This window comes from Neodiprion pinetum, chromosome 4, assembly GCF_021155775.2.
Source record: "Neodiprion pinetum isolate iyNeoPine1 chromosome 4, iyNeoPine1.2, whole genome shotgun sequence".
Lineage (NCBI taxonomy): Eukaryota > Metazoa > Arthropoda > Insecta > Hymenoptera > Diprionidae > Neodiprion > Neodiprion pinetum.
The window spans coordinates 24,591,196-24,617,402 of record NC_060235.2 but is presented as its reverse complement, the minus strand read 5'-3'; the positions used below and the strand labels follow the sequence as shown (position 1 = coordinate 24,617,402).

At 35.0% G+C, this 26,207-nt stretch overlaps 2 protein-coding genes across 14 annotated transcripts in view; one reads left to right on the top strand and one right to left on the bottom strand.

Annotated features, from left to right (window-relative positions):
- Positions 1–5,472, top strand: part of krz (beta-arrestin protein kurtz) — a 31,424-nt gene extending 25,952 nt beyond the window's left edge. For all 5 annotated transcript variants that reach the window (XM_046624123.2, XM_046624125.2, XM_046624127.2 and 2 more), the window contains 3 exons: positions 1,088–1,174; positions 1,807–1,953; positions 2,208–5,472. In XM_046624123.2, coding sequence (XP_046480079.1) covers positions 1,088–1,174; positions 1,807–1,953; positions 2,208–2,286 — 313 coding nt within the window. In that variant the 3' untranslated portion in view covers positions 2,287–5,472. The remainder of the gene's footprint in view (positions 1–1,087; positions 1,175–1,806; positions 1,954–2,207) is intronic.
- Positions 5,473–9,421: 3,949 nt separating this feature from the next.
- LOC124217926 (histone-lysine N-methyltransferase 2C) overlaps positions 9,422–26,207 on the bottom strand; it is a 77,146-nt gene continuing 60,360 nt past the window's right edge. For all 9 annotated transcript variants that reach the window (XM_046624103.2, XM_046624105.2, XM_046624107.2 and 6 more), the window contains 6 exons: positions 25,347–25,564; positions 23,979–24,362; positions 22,837–23,187; positions 21,788–22,753; positions 13,784–13,966; positions 9,422–13,690 (listed from right to left, as the gene is read on the bottom strand). In XM_046624103.2, coding sequence (XP_046480059.1) covers positions 13,598–13,690; positions 13,784–13,966; positions 21,788–22,753; positions 22,837–23,187; positions 23,979–24,362; positions 25,347–25,564 — 2,195 coding nt within the window. In that variant the 3' untranslated portion in view covers positions 9,422–13,597. The remainder of the gene's footprint in view (positions 13,691–13,783; positions 13,967–21,787; positions 22,754–22,836; positions 23,188–23,978; positions 24,363–25,346; positions 25,565–26,207) is intronic.

The window sequence follows — 26,207 nt, the reverse complement described above, 5'->3', positions numbered from 1 at the left end:
CGTGTTCAATTAATACTGCATAGTTTTTTTTTCTTTCAAAGCTTTATATCCTCAGCTTCCACGTGTCATATTCATTTTATACACGTTACAAACTGCAGAAATGACGCATTAGATACATTGAATTTAAAATCTCTCCTCATCACCCGTGATGCTGAATTTATACATCGATGTATGAAGGGATTTTCTTATTTTTGTAAAATTTATCCCCATCCTTCTCAAATTCTGGGCTCTGATATTATGCATTTGCATGAAGTTACTGCAATTCTTTCTTGAGAATCACAATGATTATTTCAGAAGTCCGTTGATGCATGCAACGAACTACGTATGTCAGATATTATTGCATCACTGTGCTCTTATTTTTTTTATTTATCCTACGACCCTGCTGTAAAAAATCTCATTATTCCAACCCCACGTGTTCTTGAGAGCAAATCAGAGTGTGCTAATCCTGGATACAATTCCTGTGATTCATTTTTCGTTTTCAGCTCCTGCTAACTTTCGAAGATTTCTGGTTTGAAAAGAGTCGGAATTATTCACAAAAATACGAATATAATTGGTTTTGGTTTTGAGCGGATTATTCTTAATATCTTAAATCTTTTTAAATTTCATTTGAACAATTGGGATATAATTGTTAAATGTAGAAAGACATTCACTTGTAAGATACAAAACTAACTCCAACAATTTTAATGGTCTTTTTCAAGAGAATCCTCATATTTTCGATATTGCCAAACTAAATCCAATTTCTTCATGTTTATTCTCATTTTATCGTTACATTGGAGTCAGTAAATCATACAAAAGCAATTACGATGGAACCTGGTTCAATGGTATACCATATGGCACGCGAAAATTCTTAAATTGTGTTAATTGTGCTTAACAACATATTGAAACTAATATGTAAACATTACGCTTTGTTCAACGTCTAACATTTATTTTAATTATATTTCTGCATGCATCGTGTCTAACGGCATGTTATTTAATGTATACTTTGCTATTTTCCTATTTCAGCTTGCATTTTGGGCATGCTTCGATGTTATTACTCTGAGTAATTGTCGCAGGCTTCCAAGTAAAATTATTTTATTCCCATTTACAGTGTAGCAGACCCATCACAACGTGAAAATCTAGGAATTATCGTTCAATACAAAGTCAAAGTGAAACTTTGCTTAGGTCCGTTAGGCGGGTAAGTCTCAATTTATATATAGTTTCCTGAACACTATAGAAGCTTTCAAATTTCACGTAATTTCTTTCATACTTATTACATATTTAATTATATCCAGTTCAGGCTGCAACTATGCATATTTATAATCTATATAGCTGTAAAAATGACTGATAGAACATCCTTTTCAAACTTAAAAAAAAAAAAAAAAACTAATTGTGTATCGAAAATTTGCTGAACTTAAAGTCGAACAGTCACTTAAATTACAGATAAGAAAAAAAGGAAAAATATATATGTTGTATGAAATACGGCGAAGGTGATACACCAAATTATTTATTATTTTAATTTATTTATTGTATTGTAACGGAAAAAGGGCATTCCGTTACAAATCTTCATCTAGATAATGATACTTTTCAACAGTGAACTTATTAGAATCATTCCAAAGAGTAACGTTGAAATATGCCTTTCTCAGTCACGTATTTTCTAATTTTCTGCCCAGCAATGCGTTTTCAAGTATTCATGTCGAAATGGCCGTCTTTATCCATATCTCTGAGCGACGTATTTTTGACTTGAACCCATCAATATATCATATTCTTAGATTAGCAAATAACTGATGGCCACTGTATTATCATTCAGCTTACATATTTCTTCAACAGTGAATTAGTCGCAGAGTTACCATTCATTTTGATGCATCCGAAACCGGAAGAAGAGCCACCTGATCCTGTGACAGCAAGACCAAGTCCTGCGCACCAACCTGCTGATGGAGAAGTACCTGTCGATACTAATCTTATTCAGTTAGACGGGTACGTGGATACATATTTATAAATTATAATTGTGATTGACGTATTCGTTGTGTGCATTGCCTGACACTTTCGTGCACAACCCTCAAGAAGCTGTGAAAAAGTTCATTCAAGATATCAACCAAAAACATATTTGTGCAGTGTATAAATATATCTACTTAGATTAATGACAAATTTTTTTTTCTCATAAGTCATTTGGTGGACACTGTTTTGCTGATAAACAGCAATGGCTTTTCAAAATTGATATTATATTTCAGAGAAATGGATACGGGCGACGATGACATTATCTTTGAGGATTTTGCTCGTTTAAGGCTCAAGGGGGAAACCGATGCCTGACTTAGCCTACGTCGGCGTAAGCCACACACGGTAAATAAGTGAGTAATGTTTGGGGAATTGACAAGAATGGTAATAAAAAAAGAAAAAAGAAAAAAAATACAGAAGAATACACTCGATTGCAATTGACAAACGAAGATATCAACCGATCGACAAACAATAGTTGAGGTGAAAACAATAACTTGTATAAATAAACGTCCAAAACTTCAAGTTGTAATAATAGCAGTTACAGAATACATATTTTTTAAAAAATTTGAAAAATTAAACGAAATTTCAAAACTGTTGTCAATAAGTAATACAGGAACTGGCTGAGACGCATGACATGACTTATTTTATGCATTTAAATTCCATGATATATATATATAAAATTCTTAGGATATCATGACTAGAATAAATTGATGATTTTGTAAGAGATATATGCCACAAAATAAATAAAAAAACTTGAGAGTATTTACATTTGATGCCTAATGTAAAAGTATAAGCAAGAAAAAACACTGTGTAAAATGAAATTTACGTTAGTCGAGTGACCATGTTTTTTGTTGCCACATTTGTAATTTCACAAGCCATGAGTCTAGAAAGAGGCAAATAGTTTCAAATAGAGTATAATATTTCCGATCGCAACGGACACTTTGATATCACGCATAAACAAGGCCTACCTACCAAATAGAAATATATCACCCATAGAATTACATCCTTGAAACGCAACAAAATATTCACTGACAGGTTATCTACTAGGGTTCGATTAATGAATCATAGCCTACTAGATTTAACCCAGCTTTGTGTTCGACCAAAACAACATTTACAAATGTTTTATTCATGTCAATAGAAAAATTTCTGCCGTAAATAAAGAATTAACAGAATAACTAACGAACATTATAACATGAATTAAGGTACAACAATATTTTTGTAATAAGTAAGCGGAACCACAAAGTACAGGGTCATGTAATTGTTGCTGAAGAAGAGTGCCACTGACGAAGCTTTTCTATCTGGTACCCGCATCAGCGGCTATTTTTCACCCGGGTCTCGTGTTCAGCAACAAATAAATTACCATGTATAGACCATTCAACAAGTAAACAACGTATTAAAAAATGAGCAAATAATTTTACATCTTCCTTGACATGGGATTATATCAACTGAAGGTAAAACCAGCCTGACCAAGAGTTAATGATTGAATGTGCTAACATTAATTGAAATAAGGCAGTTAAGCCTTAGAAAGTTAAATTTTGTCAAATGTTATGGAAAGTTAGTAGTGTTCCAGAATCATGGGCATAACTGTGTAACACATTAGTCTACTTAATGAAGTTCAGCGTATTCGGCCGCAGACTTAGGCTACTGATATCAACTTCGTAGGTATCAGAAAATATACATACTGCAGCCATCGTTTCTGTAAAGAATGTAAAGTTTGATCATAACATATTTTAATGTTTGAAATGTGACAAGCTTATAGGGACACATATTTTCAAACAGAAAATTGGTTATTCTACATTAAAATAACATGTGTTTCGTATTTTACTATAATCTATAGTAAAAAATATACTGTAATATTGTATACGTATTTTGAAGCTACAAAAAATTGACGAGTAGTAGCCGTAAATTCCTGTATTACTGAATGATTACTAATCCAAAGATAATGAATGTGCTATTGTATATGTATATGTATATATATTCGAAGTCTAAACTAATCTTGGGATATCCAACATGTTATAACCCAGCAAGAATTGTAAGAGGCAGTTCGATCATCTTTTATTCCGTACTTATGCAGTGTGACGACTGCCGGTGATTAAAAACAAAACTGAATATAACAAAAACACCTTTTCAAGACTTCTTACTTTTCTAATTATATGCAGGTGTCAGTTGTTGTGTGTCTTAAGAATAATTTGCTTTTTTTTAACCAGTACAAATAGTTAGCAAAAAATGAATGTAATAGTAACTATGTCGATGAAATTAAAATAAATCTAATAGCCTTTCGCTATTATTTGTTAGACAATTTTTTTTTAATCTGATCTACAGCACATCAAATTATACCAAAGTTTTCCCATACATGTACAATATAGATAGATTTGATATACTATTTGTAGAAGCTGGTTTAATATTAAAAAACGATTCATAATATTTTCAACCATAACGCTCTCATTGCAGCTCTCAATTTGTTGGTAAAATTTTGCCCTATTTGCAGAATACGTGGTATTAATAGCCATAGATGATCAACATTTTTGTAAAAGCGAAAACCGATATCAAAATCACAGGTAAATGCATTTTACTCCAACGGATTAACTTGCCTCCGGAGATTCAAGAGGTTTGTTCACAATAAGAGGTCAAAACGAACGAAATTCTTATGGTTTCTTCAAAGACAACTAAATGCCAAATGCTTTATATTTCGCATAAGTTTATTGCGCTTTATAAATAATTGAAATATAGTAATTGGCCTAGAATATTGAGAGATATCTATTTCGCACGATTATAATTGTTGATTTCATGACATCATTTGCTCAGAATAAATGGCTCTGCTGAAACACAATGAGAACCAATTAATTGGTTGGTACATCAAATGCATCACATACCAAAATCAAGTTCATACTTGATATGTATATGGGGCATTTCATATGTAGAGCTAGCGATTTTTGTTATGGTTGTCCTTACTCACGATGGCATTTAGTGTTTTTCTTGAATTTTTTCCCATCGATTTGAATTTATTTCAATTTTGTAAAACGAACGCATTGGTTAAAACAGTTAAAAAATTTGAAACAATTAGGCAAAATCCTGTGTTAGATATCAAAGTTTTCGAGATATGAGCTGCTAAGGGCCGACGTTCCTTTCCCTTCGAAAAAAAATGGCAAGGAACTGCAAAAACGCACCGTCCCACCCCGACTCAAAGCTTAGAACATTTGATATCTGATACAGGATTTTTCACCTCGTTTATTACGTTGAGGATCATTAATTTTTATAGCTAAATTAAAACTTAAGAATAATTTTAATATGTATTTACTTTGAAAAAAGTCATGACAATTGGTTCTCTTGTGCCTCTAATGCCTAAACCCCTGACCGGATAAAAAACATATATATGTACCAACATATTTTCATTCACAAGGCTAGAATTGATACAAGTAACAATGACGCATACAATGAATGTTATGAAAAGTATTAGGTATACTGTAATATGAAATAAATATAAATTGAATGTTACTGATAGTAGCAAGCGTTTCATTTGAAGCTGATGAATTCTGATAAAGGATTAAAGACTAAAAAGTAATCCTCCAAGGATGAATCGATAGCTTAGCTGACAAGAGCTTAAATTTATGGAAAGATGGGCAAATTTTTTATCGAAGATTACAAATTGTGTCGAGTCTCTCAGGACTATAAACAAACATTGGGCATGTCGTAGAAATTGAATATTCTGTGCACAGTAAACTGCAATTGTGATATTGCAAACATAGTATTAGATGTTTATCTGTTGTTCCAACTACTTGGATCGTAACCGTTTGAATAATAAGGCCTACATCAAGTCATTATTATGTTATTTTTGGACCGATTTATATTTAAATATTGGATATCAAGATAGATGTTTATTTGCAATCATATTACAGAAGATTACCACCTGCCTTCAATTTTGAAATGTCTTTATTAAGGATGAATCAGCTCGGCTGTCTGAAATTACATGTTGGCAAATAAGGAAAAAGCGTTTAAAAAATATTTGCATCCCAAATTTTCCTCAATGATGGTGAACACGGACGAGAAAACTTTCCCACTGTGTAATAGAAATTATTCTGGGTAAATTAGAAAACCATCAGCTAAGATATCAACAATTTGATAAAATACTTTATAATTAGCACGTTAAAAATACTTGTTGTATAGTCTTTATACAAACTTATTCTTCTTTAACTCTGGAGATAACTGTTTGTAGAATTCTTTCAAGCAATCTCAGGAAATCTTTATTGTAAATAAATTAAGCTCAAAAACTTTTGAATCTAATAAAACACCAGTTTCATCACATTGCACCTTCTGATGATAAAATGTTTTTTCAAATTGTTGACAATATGGCTTGTGTTATGCGAATTTGTTCAGATTCACTTTTACAGCTATGTATTAGGAATGTTGTTTTATTCGTGTTCACCATCATTGACGCGATAACATTTTAGAAGATTTTTTAAAAAGTTTGTTTTACTTTCTCTAACTTTTGATTTGTTCTGTCTAGCCGATTCGGCCTTAATTACCCATCGATTTGTGCACCAATCAGTTGGGCAATCGATCTTTTTGAAGTGGTAACTGACTGCCGGAATTCCTAACATAATGGTCAGTAAGGAAGGAAACTTTTACAATGAATAGATGCGGAAATTACGAATGTATTCAGATACTACGTACGATTATTAGAATTTCAACAAAATGCTGTTAACGATTAATAGTGTGAAAACGCATTTCGATAGTTGAGATAAAATCTGTTCTTTCCCTGTGAAGCATAATTTGATACATTCATTTTCGGAAGAGAGTCAGGGGCATTGTGTGCTAAAATGTATGTAATTACAGGCACGTTGTTAAAAAATAGTAGATTTTCCATGATGAAAAATGTTTTTATAATCATACTAAACATGTATTAATAGTGGTACAACTGATTATCAAAGTTCTGATATCCAAAATAAGTTTGCCATTTTTGTACTCACCCTTGAAACTGCTAGGAAAACGAAAGTGTTATTACATAATTCATTGCGCGTCATTTCTACTAACAAATGCATTCCACCAACAACTCTACCGCACTATTAGAAAGCAGTATTACGTTCGTTTTTCTTCAAGCTTACATAGCAGTCGGACTGCACTTTGAGGAGGAAATTGTAATGGACCCATCATGCCACATGGTACGATTGGGTTTTTGCATTTAGAAAAAAATCCATTTTTCATATGTTTATAAAGCAGAAAAACAAATAATAACCAGTTCGTATTATTTATAGTTTGCAAAGAAGGTAAATAGCGTTAATCTCCATCCTGATGCTCTCTAATTAGAAAACACTGACTCTTCGACTTGCGACATTCTCTGAACTATATAAAAGAGAGCCTAAAACTCCTCGATTTGTACTCGGCAAACGCGTATTAACTTTAGGTGAACGAAAAGAAGAAGTGGAACTCCTGTGTTAAAAAAAATGTAAAGGAAGGTAAATTTCCCTTGCTATAAGACCACGTAATTAACATCATTTTTGAAAGTCGACAAATAAAACGGTGGATGCGAAATATTTGCATCAAACCTCGGCAGCGTCCTTAGCCTGAATCCCGTTGCCACAAGTTTCTTGTTTACATATATAATGAATAGTCCAGTTCATAACAATGTGACCATAAAACTAAATCGTCAAGTTTTGAACAAAGTCACTTAACTCTTATTTCATCATTTGGAAGGTTACAAATCAAAGGCCTGTATCAATATACTGATATGAAAAGCTGTGCCCACGCGTAACTTCATTTATTGTCGAAACACCATACAAAGAATGTAGCCGATAAGTTTTCCGCTCCATGTTTTTTTTTCCTCACATTTTTGACTGTTTTTCTAATCAAATAAGGTTTACTTCTGAATCATTCATTCTCATTTTAAATTAAAAGTATGCGTAATCAATCAGATAACTTGAAACTTCCCACTTGAGAAAAGAAAGAAATCAAAATTTACACAGCTTGCTTTCTCATATGCTTTGAGTACCCAAATCATTCGATTTCACTGAAATTCATTAACCCGAACGAGGATTTTTTTAGATGAAACTTCAGAAAATTATTTCAACCAACTAATTACTTCAATAGTCTGTTTATCAATCAAAATTCTAACGAAATTTCATAAACAGTTTCTTCTTTTTTTTTTTTAATAATTGCTTTGAACAAAGGTATGTTTAAATGCGTAGTGTCAATGAAGTAAGTTTATCACTACCCAACAAGTTTTGATATCGTTAACAGTGATTTTGCATTCATTAGTTGATAGTTTCTATAATATGAAAACATTTGGTAAATCAGTTTAATAATGCTTTTCAAAAAGTATCACATTATGTTATTGAACAAGGTCAGTTAATCACGAAAATTACAGATAAAAATAAAATTCCTTAATCTATGGCATGTTACACAGTGACTAATGAAACAAGCAGCTTTAGGCTGGCCATGATGCAGCCACCGAAATTCCCATTCTCACTTTGCAGGTTCCCAGTTCAATGAAAAAAAGGAATAATATCCAATTCGAATTTCGAAATACAAATTTAGATTCGTGATTAACGATTTAAAATACCTCAATGGCAGCTTCAGTGACTTTTTGGATTTGGGTCCATCATATTGGATCCACCATTTTTGTAATTTCGAGTTTAGATTCGTAACAAGCGACCCAAGAAACCCCCGTCTGCAAAATTTGATCGAGATTCGATGGGTAGATTTAATGTACCCCTCAAATTGTTAGATGGCGAAATCCACTCTCTTGCGGGCGCGGGTTAGAGTTGAAATAAAAAGTGCCAAAATTTTTGAATTGTTTGGACTCGATTTGACGGGCGAGGCGGTAAAAATTTACAAATGATTTTCCAAGGACCACTCTAATACATACATTCATAGATACACACAGACGTCCATCCGCAAATGGTTGGAGGTGATTCTCTAGATCTCTGCGAAAACTAGACTTTTCACTTTCGGGCTGATCATAATAACTTCCTGTTTTCTCCGAGAACAACGAAACGGGAAGTTAAAAAAGAATGGTATTTCGAGATACACAGCGACTAAAACCTGAAAGTTTTAAAAATATCACAATTTACGTAATGTTTATTTGAACACATTCAGGCAAGTGCGAGCATTACTGCAAACTTCTGATGATACTTGGCTTTCGTTCACCAATCACGTGTTTTTAATATCAATTTATTATAACAAACTCGATTCATTGTAAATTCTCATTTACAGACGAAAGTTAGCGGCCACTCTTTCGAAATTATAATTGGAACGTCACACGGCGAAAGAATTTATTCAATTTGATGATGAATAAATGAATATCTAATTAATACGATATGTAAAGGCATACGTATAAATTGATACATGCGTTCATGATTTTTAATATATACAATTACGTGCACGTATACAATCTCAAACATCAGAATCTGTCATTTATTTCCACATATTGAGTGGTACAGTTTTCAAGTAAAACAATTAAAACTAAAGAGGATAAAATCCTGAAATAAAAACGTGAAAGAAATGTAATCGCAGATATGATCGAAAATAATACGACGAATTTTCAGCGAATGTCGATTGAATGAAATGTCTTACTTGATGTGCACAGACAGGGTGTTCACGTATGAATTACCTATACGAGTATACTATGTGTAAATTGCATTTCAATATTTAATTTATTAATTGTACAGTAATTGAAGCATTTTAATGTTGAATATTATTTGATATTGTCAATAATCTATTTGTATGAAGATAACTACTAACAATAAGTGTGGAAAAAAAAGAAAGTACACAATTCACTTATATTGAAATGGAGCATAAATAAAATATTACCTAACGGAATAAGTACATATATATAACATTGTACATGTAAAAAATGGTGTATTCTCATATTATACTTAATTTAATAAATCCTGTATATTGGAGCCGACATTGCAGTGTGTATGTGTAAACTTTGATTGTACCAGGCATCAAATGCGAACATTTTTGATGACTAGAAAAATTTACAATGAAGCCAGAAACCGAACCTGGCATCTATGATTGCTTTGCCGAAAACTTACTCCACTAGATTATTTTGTTATCCTGACCAAATCAAACCCAACCGACGGCTTTGCACGTCCATACTGATATGTTGTATGTTTAATATAATACTTATTATCTATAGCGTAAATTAGTTACCAGACTGTTTATCTGATTGTGAGATCGCTTCATTTCGGACTGTAGTGTTCAGCTCGCACTGCATGTAAATAATTGGTTCTGAAATTTTGCTAAGACATGTTTTGCTTTCAAATCAACTGCTGTAATAAAATCTCACACTGTACATAAATTGATTCATGAAAAAGAAATTATGTTGTCACAAAAGAATGAAAATTGTTGATATCTTTCGTAACAAAAATTCAATTGAGAAATTTACATTTTTTAATTCTTGTTATGAAAAAACTATCCTAGTTGGCTTGGTTTAAAAGTATTATGTTCTTGTGGGCGAAACTGCCAAATCGCCCCTTGACATACCTTCTTTTAAAAGGTGAATTCATCCCCTTAAAGTATTGAATGGCAGACGAAAAAAATACGTGTCACTTAGTCTTTAGCCTACTATAACACATCGCAAAATAAATCAAATCGCAGAGATCGATCTGGGATACTTTCCTTGTTAGTCAAATTTGGATCGAGGTAAACGAACAACTCATCGGAAATATTGGACACGTCAAATTTTTAGACATAACTGTGGTCCAAAAATTAACATGGCTGTGATCTAAGTGATTGGAAGATCTTATAAGTCTCCGTCTGGAGTATGAATCATTCCTACTTCAATCGATCATGAGATCTAATACTACAATTGGGCCGAGACCAATATGCCGTAGTACGTCTCTATCGCACCTTAAGTCTAGTTAAGTATTTGGATTCCCGAACGGACAACTATATTGCTGTATTCTTGTATAAAATTATTGCAATTGATTTATCGTTTCGTACCATCCAAATTCATGACTGCGATGGGGATAAAGTTATGAACCCGAACTCAATTTAATTGAAACTAGTAAGAATAAATGAGCCCCTCTGGAAATTCAAATAAAAGCTCACTCAAAGAAAATTCTCAGAAGCCAAGTTTCTGTTGGAAATTTTTTCAACTCTTGGAGTATCTTCGGCTGCAAAGATCAAAATATCGTGAACCTTAATTGTAGTAACAAAAAGATAGTGTAGAACAGAGACATTTCGACACTGGTCAGGTAACCTGGATTAAAATGAGTGCAGGATTCCATTTTCGAGAGGCGTAATTAGGCATTTAGGGGCCGCGAAGTAGAGACGCTGGTGGGGCCTTCTGCGTGACTCATTAAACGTACATTTCTGAAGCTTCCCTTCCCACGCTGCATTAATTTATTCCTAATACAACACTGAAATATTCAATTCATGCATTCTCTTCACTGTAAACTTGCTGAAATCAATTCGTTGATGCACTATATCGACGTAATTTTGTGAGAGGAATCGATCGGGCGCTGAACGAATACGCTGCGAGCAACGGATAAAAAACTACAGCCAAAAAACGAAGAATTTCATTCGTCATTTCTCTGCTGTTGGTCCGACGCACTTTTTGCTACTTTTTCTAAGTACCTAATAACATCATAAAAATACTAGCATCTCTTATAATTCCAACTAAAAAATATCGTAAAAATTCACGAAATGTTCGCAAATTACACATCAGTAAGGGGATTATTGTTACAAAAAGTTTTTTGACGCTAATATGGTTCACTATTTGGTACATGTCGTTAGTCCCGCACGACCACGGGTTCAAATTATTGATGGGAAAGTAGGAGAAACGCCGAATTAAAGGCATCAGTAACCGTCCTGTTTAATTGTTGACAATTATGCGTGTTCCTCTTTGACTATGCTGATTACTTATCATCTAATACATAAGATTATTTTTAAAATAAAAGTTGTCCCTGAGGAGGGCCCCCACCGAGGCCCAACCGTTGAATTAAAATATTCGATTCCTAATTGACTTACCTATCCAAGAATTTTCTGCACATATATATTGGAGGTCAAGAGCTCCTTGTTAACCATGGTTCACTATCCCATATGCAAAATTCAGACATTGAAATTATTACAAAATTGTATTTTCTGGGTAATATTACATGGTGTATCTTGTATTTAAAGGTCAGTTACCGATTACACCATGCAATTAAGTAATAGTACAGGTGAAAAAATACCCAGATTATTTTGAAATTTGTTTTTCTATTGTTTCTGTGATAATGATTGCCTAAAGTTCACTGGATTTTGTTGCAACATGGACTCAAAATTTCAACCGGTGGTCATTTCATAGTCATAATAATATCCGTCACTGCATTATCCATCTGGGTACACGTGATTGTAATATCAGTTCTTGTCGTTTTTACGTAACCGACTGTTTGCTGACTTGAGTTGCGCGACGCAGCGAACACCGCTTGACGATGAATTTATCTCGGCCATTTCCAGTTACGGAAATCTTCATTAGACATCTCCAACAGTCTTTATAGACCTTCAGTGAACGCCTTTTATTGCAAAACCTCGTGTTGCATGTATGTCGAACCTGGTATCGTCTCGTAGCATTTCCCGAAAATCCCCGAATCCACGGTGAATTCTCTATAGCAGACTACGATAATGGAGAGCGACTTCGCTGTAGAATTTTTCTCCCATAAAACAAAGCTTCTACCCAAATGCAGGCAGAGAGATAAAACTCGCTAAATGGGGATGTCCATGGACCATAAGAAAAAAAAAAAAATTGAAGAAGAACGTACTTCCAAATACCGTTACAAGTTACGGCATTTGGGTATGAATTTCCGTACCATTCGTTATGCAAAATCAGCTTTATAAAGTGCATGTGCGTGTGTACGTGTAAATATTAAACCACCCACGCACTCGCATTTATTTACTATAAAATAGTGACATACAGTGCGCTCTGCCAATGGTGCCGCTTCTCCTATTTTGTGCTCGCACACTTCCCTCACTTGTGGCCAAGTTCTATGGCTCTTCCAACAGTGTCGCGCGCTAGGTGCATTTTCATCGCCGAGTTGCGTCGAGAGTGGGGTTACTACTTTCATCAGAAAATGATTCACCTACGCGCCCTTTACGGGCACTATTGAAAGAGCGGACTGTAGTTATAAACGTGTGGAACATCAAATTAGGGGTTCTGAGAATACACAATTTTTTCTGGTGATTTAAAATAACATTAGGTTTTTTTTTACTTATGTACAAATACAGTGCAACATATATGCATTAATAATAACAACTAAATTAGATCCTATATTACAATATTATTTACCGTCTTTGACTACATATAACATACAAAGATAGAAATTTTCTTACATACAGAACCCGCTAACTTCTTTTTATTACACTTTGTCTTCCTTTTAAGAGTCTTATGGTAATATACAAGCGATTAAGATTTCTGGTTGGTAAAATAAAACTAATATTGTACAACTTTGGAGGAATGTTGTGATGACTCTGCACCAACTTTACTACAAATCACTTAGTAAAACCATAATGGCACTTCACATTTTAAATATTATAATACGTCTATGAAGTATGTACATAGATATACGCACACCTATTGCATGCATGTAGGCATAATTCGCATAAAAACCTATTTCATAAAGATACCAACATTGCAGTGTATAGACTTTTAGTTCATCCACTTGCGGCAGTTAGGTGCACCACATGCGCACGCTATCTTGTGTTGGTCATCTTCTATGTCAAATTTGTAATCGTATGCCAACTATAAAGAAATTGAATTCATTAAAATTTGAATTTTCTAACAATTTAAGATGTAATGCGTGAGAATGAACGGGAAAGTAGTTGAAAAAATTACCTCTTCACCACGTGAGATTCTTCGCTTTGCAAAGATAATTATTCGAAGATCACGTTCAACCTCAACGATTTCAGCGACACAATTTGGGTTACAAGAGTGGTTAATGTATCGAGCAAGTCCTCCACACAATGTTGCATCCACTACTCGTTCTTCATCCAAGCGAAACATATAAATTCCACGATTCTGTAACACATAGAAAAAAATTCATCTAAGTTTATATTCATTAAGAGTGAATCATTGACGATTCGTTTTTTTTTCGATGCGTTTTAAAAAGAAGCAAAAACATATCACTTATGGTTAACTATAATTAGTGTATTCACTCAAAGTTATATAATGTACAGCATCAATAGTCTCGTTGAGTAAAAATATGTGTACAATATAACTTGCTTAAACTATTGTAAATTATTTAATGTAATTCAATCTTAGAAAGTAAAGAATGATAGAATGTCTTTATACTAGAATCGAGGGACCAGGTGTGTTCCGTTTTCTACAGACGGTTACTGACTTTTTAGTTTTTATGATGGTGTGAAATTACGTTATGTAGTTAAAATACGCTTCGTCTATTATTTCTTTCTTATTCTTATAATTCAGTTTATCTCTATAATTCTATGCCAGACTCACTTGCGAAGTCCGATTTACTGTTTAGAATTACGATCTCTGTTTCTAACAATCAGTTTCTTTTCGCATCAAACCTGTTTTTCTGTTGTTAAACACCATTCAAAATTTGTACCATTTGCACTACCTTATGGCTATTTAATTAAAGGGTAATTAAAACCCAACATATCCAGTACAATGTACCTCGAGATGATGCAGTTTTTAGTTTGTTGTTAACTTTCTACATTTATTCGAATCAATTTGTTTCTGATGTACATGTATAGCTATTTTATAAGGTTGTATATTAGGGACACGTGATTATTAATCGATCAATGGCCAGATTAGATTGAGCTAAGGTTTTCAATAGTGATATTATTTATCAATTGCTACTCCCGAAACTTAATTTCTCAGTCACCTATATTAAATATTTTTCAAGGAAATTCGGATCGTTTTCATTTACTTGATTAATTTTCTAATAATATGCATGTATGGTATGCAGTAGTTAAGCTTCTAATTCCACTCCATGTATTGAATAATTACACCTGAATAAACAAATCACTGATATTAGAAAACTTGTAAAGAAAAATAACGAAGGTGAAATAATTTTTAATGGAGTACATTATTAGAAATTGTTAAAATTAAATTTTATTAAACAATTAGGTGAAACATTGAGTCTGAAGTTAGTAATTAGAGTCGGCAAAAACCAGGACAATACTCCACAGAGACTTGTGTCAGACAATGTGTTTCTACACTACAATAATATGAGTATGTATATTTGACAAAAAATGTCAACTTCAATATAATTAGTTTCCACATAAGCATTGAATACCACACAGACGAAGCTTATTGAAAGAAAAGCTTTTGCAGGAAGCTTCTACTGATATACGTACACTTGAAATTCTGATTCACATGTATAGCTTTCTATGCAGTATTATTTATAGACTCCAATGAATATGCAAACACAAAAGTGAACTTATTCAAGGTAACGATGTTCAAAGAAGGCTGGTATTACTCAAGCTAAAAGGACCATATATCAAAATATTTACTAAATAGCTGTACAATTCGATATTATAAGTTCTTTTTATTATAATTTGAGCAATAATGATATGAAATTTTGTATTTTTCAGTAGTTCGCTGCTGGGCGACTCCACATCAAATAAACTTGCCACACCTCAGATTTTAAATTGGCTCATGTATTTATTATTCATCTGACTTTTTATACATTTATCGATGTATCATATATCACCTTTTATCTTTGACTACCAAACATATGACTACGTAAAAGATATAGGTGAACGAGACCTGAACCATGCTCCTAAAATACATCATCGTATATGTATTTGCACGGAAGAAAATCATGCATTGCCATTTGTTTGATTTAGGAATATATATTGAACAGTGTGAATCAGTTTGAGTCTTTGGTTAATGGCAAGTTTTACGTTTTTCATCAAATTAACAAAATCTCTAGTTTGATTTACCCCACAAATTCTTTTCTGCGCGTTTGCTTTCTACAAATGTAGAACATACTGATCATATTTATGGATGTGTAAACTTTCAGGTATTGTGCCTGATTTCTGGAAATTCCCTGATGAGAGACATCTTGTTAAAATGTTTCTGCTCTAGGCGGCGTTATAGAATCATAGAAAAAACGATTGATTGACGGTTGAAGAAGCAACCTTTTTGATTTTTTAAAACAATATCTTTCATCAAAATATGTGTCCAGATAATATATTTATAAACGATGTATAGATGTGTAGCAAACAAAAACGATTCTGCGTAGGAGGGTCAAAAGAGGGATGAGCTGAGGGCGTTTTGGGTCAAGCAATACATTTTCTTTTATCAGTACCAAACTTTCGTCAGGGTGCATATCAAAAATCTTTGCCATTTTCACATGCTTACCTGACTAAAGTCTTCTATTTATACTTTCTTGTTCTAATTTTTTCACATAAAACTGCTATGGCTCTACTATGCGTGAGTTACGGGACAGGACGCTGTGCACCATTTTTCTCGATGGTGACTTCAAGTACGCAGAGGATATCTGGAATCGAAACGAAGTGTTTGGTATTAATTTAGTGAATGGATCTAAGTATTATTTCCATTCCACATACTCTCTACGTACTTGGCATTGCTCTCAAGGAAACCAGATGCACGGAGTACATAATTTAAAAGCAAGAGACCAGTGGGGGAATCTGTAAAGGCATAACAGTTCAATTTCTCAATGTACTCAATAAATTCAACATCCACATGAAGCAGAATTCAACGTTTCAATTTTTTTTTAATCCCTTAAACGTGCTATATCTACGTACAATATAATCTTTTTTTTTCAAATAGATTATTCTTGACAACGTTACAGGGAAAATTGTACAGCTATCTTCAGTAGAAATCTTAGTCTTCAGAATCGTGTAAGCACTAGAGTGTTTCGTTTGGAAACAATAATTGCTTGTTTGCTTCAATCAGCAAAACTTGTAAATAGAAAGAAAAGGTCTTTGCAAAAGGGAATCTTTTAAATCCAATATCAACCGGTCACTCTCGAAACTTCGCAGTTTTCCTATTTCAGCAACACAGAAAAGAGGTCCTTTGAAAAAAAAAAGTTACTACTCAGCCACGTTTCATAATATGAACTTGATTCTGAGAGTATTTTGGAGAAAATAAAATTCTGTACGAAGAAATCCTGTGAGGAAAAATCTGTAGCTGAAATAGTTCAAAAGTTAGAAGCCTTGGCTCAAAAGTCAAGTTTGTGTAAAAATTTGTTCTTCAAATATCTTTGGCAGTTGAATTATTGACTATATAACCGAAAGTCAAACAACAGATTTTTAGGCAGTCTTTTCAATAATGTACATAGAGGGCAAAGTCAGTAGTTTCAATGGTTAGTAATATAAAAATACAAAAATTTTGCTACCAAAGAAAATATCTTAATATACATGAAATATAGACTATTTATTCTATGGATTTTACATGAAAAATGGCGCGGACAACTTGCTTGGCAAGATTTCTGATAGTGATATAAAAAACCCGTTTTTGAAGTCAAATACGTACACTGTTGCAATGAAAGTTAAAAAATTTATTTTTCTTTGACTGCAATAATTTATATGGTTAGCTTTGTAATAAAATATGAAGCAATGTATAGTCAAAGATATGGTAAGTTTGGGCAGAATATTGTGGAATAACCGGACTACAAAAAGAATTATCTTGTAATGTGCAGTGCTCATTGACAGAATAACTGTACCATTACAGTACGTATGCATTACACCGGCAACACGTAACATTACGATAAAATCCTGAGTTGGACTGAACTGGACTGATATGGTGTCCCAACGTATAGGGACAGTATTACAGGCATATAGTACTGACCACGGATCACTCGAGTGTCACATATGTTATTCCAGACATAACATGGCATATGGGCCGAATGAAGAGATTATAGGTCAATATTTTAATACACTCAAGAACTTTTTTGGAAACTTTGTACTGTCCACGAACTAATACGTTCATTTGGTATCTAAAGATCAATCAGATTAATTGTTTCATATCTCGTACACGTTTACTTCAATATGTGTAGATTACATTGTACAGTTTTTCAGTTCGAGAACTTTCAATATCATCATACATCATACATCATACATCATATCATAGATAATACTAAAGTTCGAAACCAAAGTTTGGATGTTCGGATGTCGGATGTTCAGAACGTGACGTCACCCAAAATTTTTTCTATCTCGACGTCATCGATCTATTCTAATGGTCGACGACGAAAATCAGCTAGCCGAATTCCTCAGTCTGGAAACAATCGCGCAGTAGAGAGGACGTATGAGAATCGTGCTCCATAAATTTCAAGTACCGGGTTCTTTACCTCCTGGATCCTGCGCTCCGGGTCTGCTACCTGTTGACACTCCACGTCGAGGACAAGTGATCCGTAGTTTCTGCGTTCAAGGTTCACTACCTGGTGAAATTCGACTTCCAGGACAAGCGCTCCGTAGTTCTGGCTGTCCAGGTCCTTGATCTGGTGAGTTTTGACCTTCAAGACTAATTTTCCGTAGTTCTGACTGTTCAGGTCCTCCACCTGGTGGATCTTGACATCCAGGAAAAGCGCTCCGTAGTTCTGGCTGTCCAGGTTTTTCACCTGGTGACTTTTGACCAAGCGCTGCATAGTTCCTGCGCTCCAGGTCCGTTACCTGGTGAAACTCGGCTTCTAGGACAAGCGCTCCGTAGTTTCTGCGCTCAAGGTCCACTATCTGGTGAAACTTGACTTCCAGGACAAGCGCTTCGTGGTTCCTGCGCTCCAGGTCCGTTACCTGGTGAAACTCGGCTTCCAGGACAAGCGCTCCGTGGTTCCTGCGCTCCAAGTCCGTTACCTGGTGAAACTCGGCTTCCAGGACAAGCGCTCCGTAGTTTCTGCGCTCAAGGTCCACTATCTGGTGAAACTTGACTTCCAGGACAAACGTTTCGTGGTTCCTGCGCTCCAGGTCTGTTACCTGGTGAAACTCGGCTTCCACGACAAGCGCTCCGTAGTTTCTGCGCTCAAGGTCCACTATCTGATGAAACTTGACTTCCAGGACAAGCGCTTCGTGGTTCCTGCGCTCCAAGTCCGTTACCTGGTGAAACTCGGCTTCCAGGACAAGCGCTCCGTAGTTTCTGCGCTCAAGGTCCACTATCTGGTGAAACTTGACTTCCAGGACAAACGTTTCGTGGTTCCTGCGCTCCAGGTCTGTTACCTGGTGAAACTCGGCTTCCACGACAAGCGCTCCGTAGTTTCTGCGCTCAAGGTCCACTATCTGATGAAACTTGACTTCCAGGACAAGCGCTTCGTGGTTCCTGCGCTCCAGGTCCGTTACCTGGTGAAACTCGGCTTCCAGGACAAGCGCTCCGTGGTTCCTGCGCTCCAGGTCCGTTACGTGGTGAAACTCGACTTCCAGGACAAGCGCTCCATAGTTCTGGCTGTCCAGGTCCTTGATCTGGTGACTTTCGACCTTCAGGACTATTTTTCCGTAGATTTCGCTGTCCAGGTCCTCCACCTGGTGGATTTCGACCTCCAGGACAAGCGGTCCGTAGTTTTGGCTGTCCAGGTCCTTGATCTGGTGAGTTTTGACCTTCAGGACTAATTTTCCGTAGTTCTGACTGTTCAGGTCCTCCACCTGGTGGATCTTGACCTCCAGGACTAGAGCTCCATAGTTCTAGCTGTCCAGGTCCTTGACCTGACAACTTTTGACCTTCCGGACTAATTTTCAAGTTTACAAGTTTGATTATTGAAAACGTCATGTTTTGTGCTATCAAACCAATATGCGTGCTTCAGGAAACATTCTGAATCCAAAAAAAAACCGAACGACCAGGATCAAGAAATTGCAGTTGGTGAGTGGTTGGCATTGTATACATACAAATACATGACAATAACGTCGTTCAATTACAGCTAAAATTCCTGTGCGTCGTGTTTCAAATCTGTTAGCACTTAGCTGATTGTTCTGTGGTATTTTTTGACGAAATTTATTGTCATAAAATCACAATACGTTATACTTACATGCATGTGTAAACGTGATTTGTAGCATTATATAGAAAAAATCTTACGGGCAGATTTGGTTTGCGTCACATCCACAAAGACAGTGTACATTCTGTATACTGTGAAGCAAATAACAGAATTCTTTGGGGAGTCCATCGTGCCCCAGTCTCCCCTACAACTATGTCATCTGCTAAAACACTGACAACGAGTATGCGAGCGCACGAGCACAAAAACCAATTACACAAGGCATCCGACCCCGAGCAAGCTTACCGTGCGAGAGTTTTAAAACTAGTCTATTTGAATATTAGAAACAGAATATTCTAGATGAATGTAGACGAGCTCCAATTTAAATATTCTCTTCTCAAACCAACCTGGTTTCTTGGTTTTATAATTCATGTGGAAACGGTATCTTACGCAAACGAAAGTTTTTCGAGATTGAAATATTTTGTTGACCTTTGATGTCCCTGTAAATTGTGTCCCTAGATGACCTAGAATAATTTGATCTCAAGAACAATTTTTGACACAGGAAGTATATTTAACTTAAATTAAAGTTCGTCAGTAAAATTACGAAAGGAGTACCTTGAAAAATACAGCATGGCATGCATGGAATTCCAATACCACAGGTTCAGATATGTACAATATGAGAAACGGTATTAGAATAAGAACGTTCAATATTATTAAATTGTAGGCTTTTTCCATTCAATTCTTATTTTTTTGGGCTTATAATGATCTTAGAGCTCTCCAAAGATTACCCGAAAATAACTTTTACAAAGAGTTATCTCTAGCGTGTATAAAAATAGATTTGTACAAGTACGATACAACTGTTTGTCAACAGATGATGGCCACTAAATATACTAAATATAGTAGAAAAAAAAAATTCCCTGACGTTCCCTGATCAAATGATAATTTCTCACTGACGAAAATCCGAACCAATAGTGTCGATTCGAGTATCTAACGAATAAGTCTCCAAATGAATAGGTTTTCAAAACCACGTTTAAAATGTATTTACTTGTTATGGAACCGAGCAAGTGGAAAACAAATTGCTCTTACAATTTCTTTTTGTAGGAAAAATTTTATTCTTTCTCGTTCTGTCACACCGCCATAAAATTTATTGACTAATTATAAAATTCCCTCACCAGTGGACACCACGCAACAAGTACATTTGCACTTTATAATAGTACTATGATGGACAATTTTGTACAAGTTTTTCCGAAAATTTATTGGGATTTGGTCAGCAAGCAGAATAAGCTCAAAAATATTGGTAAAAAAAAATCATCGGAGTTTAATCATTTCGAAGGTTTGAAATATAAAATTTTTTCCCGAATGGTGGATATCTCAGTTTATGTTACTCAAATTTGCTCAGATTCATTTCTATTAGTTAGCAGGGATATTGTCTCATTCGTGTTCACCATAATTGGGGAAAATAATACCTTTGGGGCTTTTTTTCACAGTTTGTCTCCTTTCCTAACTTTTGATTCAGCCACGATAATCTATACATCTTTAACCTTTATTGTTAGCTGCAACAGTTCACTGGAATTACAGACCTTCCGTATGGTACTGAACCCCAGTGTGGTAGCAGAAGCTTAAACTAGGCTGCTGAAGCTACTCTCATTCATGATTTATCCGTTCGGCTGGCATTGCGACTACTTTGATTCAAAACTAGTGCAGATACCCAGACAGTCTCAATTCAAAAAATCAAACTATCCGCTAAAGTCTGGTGTGGATGCTAGTAATGATATTATATCATGGGTACGAATGCATTGAATTACCTGTATGACGCCTTCAATAGTTTTTTTTTCTGGAGCAAATATTAGACAAATTAACCTGCACAATACTACAGGTTATTCCCGTATAGAGGTGGAAATCAGTCATTCGTTTCTATCCTATTCGAGTCCCAAATAAATTTCAATACAACTTACCCTTGCTTCGTACTGCTTCTCTCTGGTCTCAGCTAGTTCAGAACGAATGATTTCCCCAATGTATTCAATGACCATAGTATGTCTTTCCAAATCCCGAGCTGCGTACAATCCTAGGCCTTGAATTTTGGATCGTGCTAAATAAACATTGTTCCGCCATTCTTGTTTCATCTTCTTATACTGTGAACTTTTAGAGTGTACAAATTGTTTTGAATAAGGACACGCTACTTCCCCAGCAACAGTTGCCGTAGGTACGAATGTTGCTCTCGCTGAAGAGCCAGTTCGCTGGGTATGCGGCCTTTTCCACGGCAATTGATTCCTCAAACGAGCCTCCGTTCTTGCACTACCAGTGGGATTGATAGCTAATGGCAGTTCCAATAAAGGATTTCTCCCATATTTGAATCTGTAATCTGTAAGAGTTTCAATTCCCGGAAGGCTTTCAAGGACGCGGACAACCGCAGGCTCAGTGAGACCAAATAAATCCTCCCCAGAAACGTAACGTGGAAACAATTGAACACTGTGTGTGGTGCGGCGTAATTCAGCTAATGGTTCCAGAATGCGATTCCAGACGGCACGAGGTGTCGCATCTCGCAACTCAACATCCTCTTGCGAAGGTTCTTGAACCAATACTCGAAATTCTGGTCGTCCGGATACATCGTGAATCGAGCATACGTATCTGCAGCGTTTATTCGGTCTTTTCATGCTCCAATAAAATCTCACTATTTTGTAACCAACTGGATAGATGAAATTTGGCGTATGAAAGTTGGATAATTGATGTGGCAACAGTTGACCCACACTCAAGAATATCAAGCTTCCAACCCGCAAAAGATGATTATGTTCCGAATGATGCATCACAGCTGCTACTTGCCGGTTCTCATCACGATTCACGTATACTCGTCGGTATACCGATAAAGTTGTCAATTCATTATCTTTTTCATTTTTCGGGACATGTTGCGAGCAATACGTACTCTGAAAAATTACAATTTCTTAAATCAATTACCAATTATCAATCCAACCTGAATATGACTGATCCATTATAAGAACTCATTTACCTTGTTTTTGTAGAAGACGCAACCATCCTTGACTGCACAGCCGAGATGATAAACGTTTGTACAACGCATTTTGAAGCACTTTACAGTAGCTCCAGGTTTGTCGCACAACATGCAGTTTAGAACAAGACTGTGTTGCAGAGCTGCATCCAAATTCATCAAAGCACCATTCACAGTTTCATATACATCGTCCGACCACAAAGCACAATTGAGATGCACCCATTTGTCAACATCCAGATTAAGCAATCTTGCGGGTCCATCCGCAGCACCATCACCCTGACTATTGCAAAACAGACAATGGCGACTGTCGTCGGTCTTTACGGGCATTACAGTAACACCCAAACGAAAAAGCATCTGCAGAAATGAAAGATTATGTCATGGATGAAATATTTTCAGTACACTGTGTTCTTGAACAAGAGAGCCAATACGCAACAGGTAAATTTGCAATATTCAGAACAGTAATTTGCAGTAAAATAATTCAGCTACACATCACAAGAGTAATTTGTAGTTGAATGTGTAATTGAATTAAAAATGTAATTGAAAATTTGCAACACTGACACCCAACCTTAAGGTTGGTGATTCATAGTGAAAAAAGTGTGATAAGTGTATTTTCAGTGAACCCTTTTTTTCACTCAATAACTGAAAGAAATCTAAAATCAAAAGTTTTCTAATGCAATTTGGACTCGTAAGCATTGTGAAATTTTCTTCATACAATTTTCTCTGGAAAAAGAGGACAGTGATAGACAGTTTAAAATGAGAATATTTCTGTTCCTAGTTGTAAAGTAACTTGCCCTGCGATATAAACATGTGTATTAGAATTTTACAGAACGAATGGAATCGCACAATTTTGAGTAAAATCTGGGTCAGGCCTTTTCTAATTTCGACCATATGCCTAAAATAATTTCAATTCATACAGAATATCCTATACATTTATTTTTATCATCAACTAAATAAACAGGGTATATTCCTTGAAGCAGTTACCTCAAGTCTCTTAGTGGCCTGTTTCAAAGAATATCCACTGTATAGATATTTTGGTGTAAATACTGAGAAGAGTTTATATAACTTCAGTTTCAATTTATAAATCGCCTGTTCATTGTTCTAATTAAATTGTTCATTATAATATTCTTTCAATACTAGTTAATTACCTCTGTGATCTCACGATCCACGGGTTTTTTGTACTTTGTTGCTGGTTGGATAGCACCTGGTGTCCATAACTTATATCGAAGACCTCTCCAAACTTTTGTTGGGGGATCGATAGAATCATCAATTAATTGTTCGGTAGCTGGGTGTTTTTTCGGTCGTTTTTCATCAACTAAATCTTCTTTCAGATGAACAGTATCTATATCAACATCTTTTTCAGTTTTAATTTTGACTTCTGTCGCAATTTCCATTGCTTCTAGTTTCAGATTATCATTTTGTTCGGCTGAGCGGTGCATAACAAATTTCTTTTCATGAGCTTCAGTCTTCAGTTCCATGTCAGCAATTCTAGACAGTGAGTTTTGGCACAGATGGTCCACAATTGTTGCTGCCTGTATAATTTTTACATTTAAAAGTATGTAAATTTTACAGATAAGAAATTCATAACTCTAGGAGCCACGCAAGTACTAGGAAATGAAGTATTACACAAGAGCAAGGTGCACGGAGATAGAGCTTCGGAAGTTGATCAGGAGAAACTTCAATGAAAATATTCCTAAAAAATCGCGCTTTACTGTATGTAAATAACCCTTTTGAGCAGCGCGTAATTCACGAAAATGAACAACCTATTTTGCGTCCAAATTGGCATAATTATACGTAGATTCATTTTTATTTTTCGTCACTTTATAATAAAAATAAAAATATTGGTTTTGGATAAAAAAGGACTTTTGCTAATTCTGACATATTTTCAAGTGTTTTGAGATCTAAAAATCAAAAAAGTGTTTTGGAAAAACATCGCTCTGTTGTACTGTCCATTAGTTTGGACCAATGGACAAAATGAGAATTTTCCGTTTTTGGTCGAATCTAACTTTCAGTTGCACGCGAAGTGAGTCAGTTCCAATATGAAAGGAAGTTCGATGCCGCTTAAATATTGTAAAATGTACAACAAAACGAAAATTGCCTTAGCAAGAGCAAAATGTAAATTCCATTTGTTTTTCAATGATATTGACATGTGAATTCATAAAAGTATGAATCTTATTCTACTCAAAAGTTGCTAAAGAAAAAAAAAACTTATTTGCAGATTAATTTCTTTGATGTGACTTAGCCATTTTTGGATCTATAGTTATAAAAAACTAAAATTTCAGTAACGAACTAGGTGAGGAGAAAATTTCCGAAAGAATCCTAGAGTACACATTCAAGTAGTTCAACATTTTGGACTGTTATCAGAAATATCAATGAGAGTTGAAAAAAGGGGCTGAGTTCATAGAGTATAGATCGTATGTAAAGAAGCTTTCACACGGACTATGAAATTAAAAGTAAATTGGTACATATTAACCAATTGTTATAAAAGATATTAACAAAATCGTAATTGAGCATACCTTTTCATGAGTGGCTGTCGGTGATCTATGAATAAGAGCAAATTGCATGTAACACGCTGCTGAACAAAAGCAAAGTTCCTCGCCAGGCTCAGATTCTTCTTTACTCAAGAAAGGTAGATCTGAAACCTTTTTCCGTATCAAACTGTTAAGGATGACCACATCACAGTGACGACAGAACTTAGCTGCTCCGTTGAGAATGCTTTGGATATCTATAGGAGCTATAAAATCAACAGAAACGTACTTATTAAAATAAGAGCAAATTTGGTGTAAAAAATACAAAGAACCACAGATACACTACATGGGATGATCCACCAATTTCTGGCTAGCATTTTAGGGTCAAAACTTCGATCTGGATGAAATTTGGATACCTCATAGTGTACACAGTAGGTATGAGAATCTTCCAATTTTTAGGCTTTTAGGCCTAAGCGTTTTCGAGAAACACGTTGATCAATTTTAAGACGCTTTCGAATTAAACCATTTGATCTCAAATTTTCAACACTTCCTATGGTTAGAAAAAAAATATCACCTGCTGTCTTTTTTGGTCTGATCTTCCCGAATATGGACTTAATTCTTTTGATTTGTTTATGTGAAAGAATAGATGGATTGGACTATATCCTGAAAATTTCAAGGTGGGATAAAATTTCGATTTTTCGAGATTCCTAGAAAATTTATACCCAATGAATATTACGTATTTTCAGCGCACTCCAAAAATTTCCAGATATACGTCAAATATCTACTTTTCCACATGTAGAAATGAAAACCGCCTATTTTTTGGGCATTTACATATATTTCTAGAACAGCAAATGTCGAAAATATCTACCTCAAAGTAGATTTCATATTCGGAAAGATGAATTTTTGGTT